We start from the raw sequence: 8029 nt of genomic DNA, 5'->3' as shown, positions 1-8029 counted from the left end.
CTGAAAAAGCACGAGGCTTTGGGGAGACTTCTAAACACAAGTCATAACAGCTTCATACCTCTCAAATGAATGGATCCTTCAAATTCCTATTCATTTCTTCATTCTGCCCTAACTCATACCACCCCACAACTGGCTCTCAAATAGTAATGAGGTATGAAAAGCCTCTTTGATGTCCCAATATTTTGGGGCCACAGAGACATTTAGAGAGTACCAGCTAAGCACCAGAGTCTTGATTTAGGCCTACATTTGCAGCAGCATAAAGTTAACTTCTCAAAATTAACCCTTCTGACAGTTTCAGCACAAACATACCTTTGTGTGCGTGGTTGGATTTTAGTGACAGTTGATAGAGAACATAGACTTTTTTTGACTGTGCTGTCTGGTTTTTCTCAGTTCCTGGAACAGGAGGACAGTAACTCAAGAAGGACCCCAACACCTTTGTGCAACTGTGTGTGAGAAGTACTGACCCCTGCAGCGTTGCTCTGTCCCTGGCCTTTTGCAGTATGGGGAGGTGAGTGATGGGCCTAATCCCCTGTAATGCCTGAGATTTTAGTGTTAAAAAAAAGCTGTCTGGTGGGAGACAGAACCTGAATCCCAAGAGGAAAATGTTCGAAGTTGTGCTACACTTCTGATTAACACCTTTAGTCCTCTTGGGCCCAGTGGGACACCTGTCACAGAGAAGGTGATCATGCCTGGGTAGTGTAGATACAGTCAAGGCCTGCACGTGTGTTCTGCAGGGGTTGCATTAAGCCTGGGAGAACTGTGCAGCTTCTGAGGTGCAGAGGAGGATGAATGCCATGCAGTGGCTCCGAGCCTCCATGAAGACAAGAAACCCCAAGTGCAAAATCTCATTGAATTAGCAGGCTACCCCACCTTCAGTGAGCTGTTTTAGGGTTTAGTCCACAGAGTGTAGAAATTATCTGCAAAATAATACAGTTTATCCTAAAGGTTTTTTAAGTGTTTCTTAAAGCCTAACAATAGCTTTAGAGTGAGCATCTCATTCCTGACAAACTGAGAAGGAACATTTCCTGTTTATTTGCAAAAACGCTTCAAAGGAATCTTTCTCAAAACACAGAGCATAACAAAACTACTGTATTGGCTTTGTTATGGGGACGTTATTGAAGATGATACTATTTTCTCCCATTACTCAGTCAACTGGGAGAAATTTGCTTTGGTTAAAGTGTTGAGAAAAATCTTGCTTCTCCCAAGCTGTTTATACATTAAGAGTCCGTTTTTCAGCCACTGTGCTGCTCACATTTGCCGGCCTAGCTTACAAGGTGTTCTTCTGCACCCTCCGTTTCTCTCTCTTTCATCATCCCTAAACTGGACTTCCTTATTGTTATATAGATCATGTGACTGACCTTATTCTTATAAGCTATTTTTAATTCTTTTTGGAACAAAACAGGGTAAAATAGCAATCTACATAGTGTTCTCAAGAAAAAGGGGGAACTCAGAAGTGTCGTAATCATTAGGGCTTTTTTCTGGTTCTTATCACTGTGATAATGTGTCCTGAAGCAGAGCGTCACGTGGATCAGGCTAGTATCCAGACAGCAGTGGGCAGAGAAGTAGGAAGAACTCAGGCCAAACGTCTTGCTGTGGGATCAGCTCGGGTGAGGGGAGGCCTCTTGAGAGCATGTTGTTTAAAATTTGTTTTTTGATATTTCAGAATTGGCATCTCCTGTCTTTTTCCTGCTTCTTGGCACTTTAGCATCTCTCCAGTGAGCTGTCCTCGAATTCTGAATACCAATTTACGCCAAATTATTGTCATTAGCGTCTTGGCTGCTGCTGTCTCACTTTTATACTTCTCTGTTGTCATAATCCGAAATAAGTATGGGCGATTATCCAAAGACAGGAAATTTCAAAGGTAAGAGGTAAACATTTGTTTTGAGAAGGGATGCCATGCCCTGTGGCTCAGTGTGTTCTGGCTGCTGTAACAGAATACCATGGACAGTGGCTTATAGACAGTAGAATTGTATTTCTCATAATTTGAAGGCTCAGGTGTCCAGGAATTAGGGTACCAGCAGCTTTTATGTCTGGTGAGGGCCTGTGTCTTGGATCATAGATGGAACCTTCTCACTGTATCCTCGTGTGTTTGGAGCGGGTTGGGGAGCTCTCTGGGCTCTTATCTGTCATGATCTAATCACCTCCCAGAAGATAGTATCATAGTGATGATTTGGTTTTTAACAAGTGAATTTGGTGGTGGGAACACAGGTGTTAAGACAGCACCATCCTGTCATGGCTTCAGGATATTTGCAGTTAGGTTGGAACATCAGGAGCATATGGCTGTGGGAATCAGACTCAGTATTACCACACGGCATACAAGCTAAACTGAAAGAGGCCCTTGAATAATTATTTAAATGGAAGCGCCTCCTCTATAGTGTTTTAAGATGGTTTTTGAGTATACTTTTGCAGTTTGGAGAGAGTTTGCTTTTTGGATCCTGTGTGAACTTCTGTCCAGCATAATGAGTGTGTACTTGATTTTGATGATCTTCGCTAGCATCCCTTGTTTTGTCTCCTTTCTCCTCCTCTGGGCATGGTGGGAATGCTGAGGTCACATTCCGACATAGCCTGGGAGTCCCTCTCGGCTTTTGTGTGCTTTAGTCTCTCTGTCATTCAGGTGAGGGATGATACTCCACCTAAGTAAAAGCACATGTGTTTTTCTAAACCAGGTACTTGTCCCGAGTCACTGACATTGAGGCTACAGACACCAACAACCCCAATGTGAACTACGGAATTGTGGTGGACTGCGGGAGCAGCGGATCCCGGATATTTGTCTATTGTTGGCCAAGGCACAATGGGAATCCTCGGGATCTGCTGGATATCAGACAAATGAGGGATAAAAACCGAAAGCCAGTGGTGATGAAGATAAAACCAGGTATGTAAAGAACTGGCTGACTTGTAACAGGGTTCTGGGCTTACATTCTGGGCTATCTTTCAGTCCTTCCGTATCTCTTAGCACTGACTTTGCTTCAGAGCTCCCAGCAGGACTTAGCAGGTCTCCTGGTTTCACTGTTTTTCCTTTTCTGTCCATTTTTTGTAGTGTGACCAACACCTTGGTAAAGTATCCAAAAGCCACATCTTGTTGTCCTCTGTAGCGTTGAGCACAGTGCCTCACAATTGGTGTCTACCCTCAAGTTTGCTAGTTGGCATTGATTACGGATAGGTTGTCCTGTTTGGTAGCTATTGGTCTCTGTCCTTAATGACAGGGCAATTTCAGGTAACTTGTGAAAAATCTGTATTCTAGTACATTGGTATATATTTGTGGTTTTTAAAAATTGCCCAAAAATATTTCTAATCATCTAGATTATTTGGTAAGGATGACCATGGAACTTAAAAGAGGTAATATAATTATGTCCAGTTTTAAAAGTTAATAGCATTTCTAAGGCAGTGTGACATGTAAAATTGAGGTTTGGCTTTCCTTTAGATAATATAAACCAGTGGTTCTCACCCTTGTAACATTACCATTTCCGTGGGAAGTACCCTTCCATCTGGAGCACTAAGAATAGAGGCATCAGGAGTACTTGCAAACGACTCTGTCTTGATAATTGATGACCACTGACCTTAAAGAGAGCTACAGATCTTACTAGAGATACAGAGCTTTTATTTTACCTTATGTATGAGCTGGTGAAATATTAAATCCAAAGTATGGGAGGAAATTATCTTTTAAAATGTTAGAGAGGGCCAGGGATTTAGCTCAGTGGTTCCACCACCTGCCTTACAAGCGCAAGGTCCCGAGCTTGATCCCTGGTACCAAAAATTAAAAAAATAATAATAATAAATGAATGAATGAATGATAAATAAGTAAAATGTTAGAGAAACACAAAGAAATGGTAAATGTTTGAGGAGATGGAGATGCTACTTACTTGTTTGATCATACATTGTATACATGTATCAAATTATCACACTATAGACAGTTATTACATGTCGAGTAAAAGTTTTTTAAAAGAATATTGATAAATCATAATTATCATAGCTTATTAGCCCCCATTTCAAAAATATAAGTAAGCATTAGCAAAGATTAATTTTTCTTTAAGACTTAGTGAATGACTTTTAAGTTATAATTTTCTGTTTACCTGTTCCTTAAATTTGTACATATCCCCAGTCTAGAAACATTTTTCAGGGTTGATGTTGATCAAATAAAAAACTCACCACAAGACTGATAAAAAAGCACCTTGCATTTCATTGAGCCTTTCGTACTAGTTCAGTTTTCATACTAGTTCAGTCTTATTCTCATGGAACAAGATGAAAATATTCACACCTTGGAATTGTCCTTTGGAAACAAGGGACAATGACATCATCCTAGGGTACACACCAGGATCTCAATAAAATCAGCTTTCACATGGTTCTCTCTCACTGTGTGCAGAGTGCTCGAGATGGAAATCAAAATACTTTTTATAACACTTCTCTGTCTTAAAGCCTGGACACCTTTGTTTGTAACAAGGCTCTAGAAAGTTGCTTGATAGTTTCAAGCTAGTCTGGAGCTTGGTCTTTCTTGAAATAGCATTTTATGTGGTGCAAAAGACTTGTCTTTCAGTCCATTTGCTACAGATCCCTTTGACAAACCACTTCATCTTTCTGAGTTCACAATCCCTTAATCCATGCTAATCCATAATAAGGAAATTTTGGACCCCCAAAGTCCTCTTCATTTTTAGTCTTGAAGGCTCAGTAACAAACAGGTCCTTCACTTATGTCAGTGACGGCGAATCTTTAAGAGCTTTTATCACCTTCTGCGGCACTCATGCCGCAGTTCACCACCAATGATTATCTGCTTGTTCAACACACATTTGCTGAGCCCCTGTATTTGCCAGCCACTGTGCGAATCTTTAAGAGCTTTTATCACCTTCTGCGGCACGCATGCCGCAGTTCACCACCAATGATTATCTGCTCGTTCAACACACATTTGCTGAGCCCCTGTATTTGCCAGCCACTGTGTTGAGTGCAGGGATATAAACCTGAACAAGACAGGTGCCTTTGAGAAACTTCAGAGGTAGGGAACAGGCAGTCAAGTGAGTGACCTCGATGTAGTGTAGGGATTTAACTAGCAGGGTTGGGAGCGCGGGAAGCAGCGTGAGCTGTCCCTGCCGGGGTTCTGTTGGGACGATGCCATAGAGGAAGGAGCAGAGCTGACATGCGGAAGTTAGCCAGGTGAAGGAGGGGGAAGGTTCTTCCTGGTGGGGTGCCCAGATGTAAAGGCCAGAGTAGGGTATGTAATGGAAACGTTAGTTCAGTGTAGCTGCTGGTGAAGGGGAGGCACTTGGCGAGTTTTGAGGTGGCTGAGAATGCGGGCCAGGTTGTGTTCCTCTAGAGTTGAGCCTTGTCTTAAAGGAATGGAGGAAGCACAGAAGTCTGGGAGGAAGTTAGAAAGAAGCGTTATGAGCCGGGAGTGGTTGAGGCTAGCAGGTAGGGTGTATTGCACGAGACCAGCAGAACATGTTGACATCCAGAGAGATGAGAGGTGCAGTAACATGAAAAGAGGGGCCAAAGAGAGGGCATCTGAAAACCCAAATGCCAGTTGGGGCCGGTAAGCGGGGTGTTACTCGGGAGGCTGGCCCAGGAGGGGCAGGCGTGCAGTTCGGGCTTGGGGACGTTGTGTCTGGGTGGATGTGTGCAGTGGACAGTCGGCACGTGCTGGTCTGGGGCAGGAGGTAAGATGTGGGGACCCCCATGTGAAGATGCTGCTGGCAGCGCTGTGAGTACACGAGCTCCCTGAGGAGGGGTGGACTCTCATGAGGCAGGAAGTGGTTGATGACAGAGGAGAAGGCGTGCGAGTGAACCTTCAGGGCCAAGCTGCGAGGAAGAGGGGCAGGAGCACTAGGGGAAGAGAGTACAGCTTGACCCCATGCCAGCCTTGTCCACTGAGGAATCCTGTTGCCTTTGTGGAGAGTGCAGCCTGCTGACCGGCCTGCCCATGTCCTGTCTCTCCAGGCATCTCAGAATTTGCTACCTCTCCAGAGAAAGTCAGCGATTACATTTCTCCTCTTTTGAACTTCGCTTCAGAGCACGTGCCACGGGCAAAGCACAAAGAGACACCGCTCTACATTCTCTGCACAGCTGGCATGAGAGTCCTTCCCGAAAGGTGACCCTCTGTGTCCCTGCCTCTGCCATCGTCACCATCATCAGAGCAAGACACCCAGAATCCTGTCTGCACATCTAGACTAGTCCCACAGCTGTTCCCTTAGCCACAGCCCACCAAGCAGCATTTGATTTACTTGCTTGTAATTGTAAATCATAAACTTCTCATTTTTTAAATAATTATTGTATTATTTAAGGAATATATGTAGTTTTAGTTTTACATCTAGGAGTCATATAATTCATACACCTTGTTATTTTGAAAAGTCATTCCTGAAATAATATTTTCAGTGAATTGCTCTGGTTTTAAAATTAGCTATTTTACTTGTAACCCCAGCTACTCAGGAGACTAAAGGTAGGAGAATCGCAAGTTTAAGGCCAGCCTGGGTAACTCAGCAAGATCTTATCTCAAAATAAAACGGAAAAAAAAAAAAAAGGTACTGAGGTTATAGTAAAGCACTTGCTTAGCACATGCCAGGCCCTGGATTCCATCCCCAGTAATGCAAATAAAAAAAAGTTAACTATTTCATATAAGCTATATTAGAGCCGTGAGAATTTTGTTTTTTCTTTTCAAAATAGAACCATTTTGATATGTAAATTTCGGGTTGCCTTACAGCCAACAGAAAGCTATTCTGGAAGACCTCCTGACTGACATCCCTGTGCACTTCGACTTTCTGTTTTCTGACTCACATGCTGAAGTCATTTCAGGGAAACAAGAAGGTTAGTGTATTGGCCTTCAACTTAAAATCTATTCCTTTAAATCCTCCCCAGAGTACACGGTATCAATTTATTCTTAGAGTAAGATTTGGGAAATCATATCCTTGAAATACCTGTTTTAAATGATTCAGTGAGTTTCTTATATGCCTGGTCTTTATTACCCAGATATTTAAGTCATTAAAATATAACTCCTTTAAGGCCAAGGATATAGCTCAGCAGTGCTGCGCCTGCCTTGTAAGCACAAGGTCCTGAGTTTGATCCCCAATACCAGAAAAAAAAAAAAAAAATCCCACATTTAGAGAGCATACTTTGAACTCATTGTGATGGAAAGGTTTATGCTCCTTGTCTAACTACACGGCTTGCTGTGTTAGGACCACTGTTGAGTTGTTAGAACCTCCTGACCTCTAGTGAGGGAAATTCTCTAATTAGTTCTGTCTTCAGAGAAGTGATTCTACTTGAGAATTAAATGACAAGTCCATGAAGGAAGTTGGGGCATAGCTTGGGAGAAATGGAGACCTAAAAGTAAAGCATTTCTTCCAAAGCCATCTATCATTTCATCGCCTACTTCCTCTGTGAAAGACACTGTAGAATACACAGAATCGGGTGAGCTGCCATTCAGCTGCTCACTGACCAGTGAAGAACACAGAACTGTAAGAGATCATTTCAGGAGCCAAAGAAAGATAAGGGAAACATTTTGTGGGAGTTGGAAAGAGGCGTTTTTCCCAGGTGAGGCTGTCATGGAGAAATCAGCATTTGAACTGTGCTGCAAGGGATAAATTGACCACACCAGAGGAGGGCAAGGGTAAGGCAGGAGAGGGAGCACGTTCCAAACAGAAGAAATGACTTAGTTCAGGTTGGTAAGGAGCACACTGGACAGAGAGTTTGCCTGAATGATGGCCTGCTAGAAAGGTAGTAAGGTTACAAATCGCATCAGTCTGAATCTTCAGCCCAAGAGCTTAAACTTTGCTCTGTAGACCCGCCCAGTGGCAGAGCATAGGAGATTGCCAGGAAAAGGTAGGAAAGAAAGGTGGCGTAGACAGCCCATCACCTCCTGCCTCTGTAATGGCACAAATCATTGTGGCAGTGAAAAATGGATAAAAATTGGGTATAGGAAATGATGTAAAAATGGATCAGACTTAGCACATGAGTGAGTGTGAGGAATAAAAGACCAGAGTAGATGGTAACAAAAAAATCTGGTATTTTGAAACAACCCTTAAGTTTCAAAGGAAAACACGTACCTAAGAAA

At 42.9% G+C, this 8029-nt stretch overlaps 1 protein-coding gene across 2 annotated transcripts in view; it reads left to right on the top strand.

The window, feature by feature from the left end:
• Positions 1–371: 371 nt before the first annotated feature.
• Positions 372–8029, top strand: part of Entpd4 (ectonucleoside triphosphate diphosphohydrolase 4) — a 17612-nt gene continuing 9954 nt past the window's right edge. For both annotated transcript variants that reach the window (XM_010623883.3, XM_010623874.3), the window contains exons 1-5: positions 372–508; positions 1664–1861; positions 2667–2872; positions 5923–6073; positions 6683–6786. In XM_010623883.3, coding sequence (XP_010622185.1) covers positions 501–508; positions 1664–1861; positions 2667–2872; positions 5923–6073; positions 6683–6786 — 667 coding nt within the window. In that variant the 5' untranslated portion in view covers positions 372–500. The remainder of the gene's footprint in view (positions 509–1663; positions 1862–2666; positions 2873–5922; positions 6074–6682; positions 6787–8029) is intronic.

The sequence above is a fragment of the Fukomys damarensis genome, unplaced genomic scaffold (assembly GCF_012274545.1).
Source record: "Fukomys damarensis isolate Sample0158 unplaced genomic scaffold, DMR_v1.0_HiC HiC_scaffold_18, whole genome shotgun sequence".
Taxonomy (NCBI): domain Eukaryota; kingdom Metazoa; phylum Chordata; class Mammalia; order Rodentia; family Bathyergidae; genus Fukomys; species Fukomys damarensis.
The sequence above is the reverse complement of the archived record's forward strand: the minus strand, read 5'-3'. Positions and strand labels throughout refer to the sequence as shown.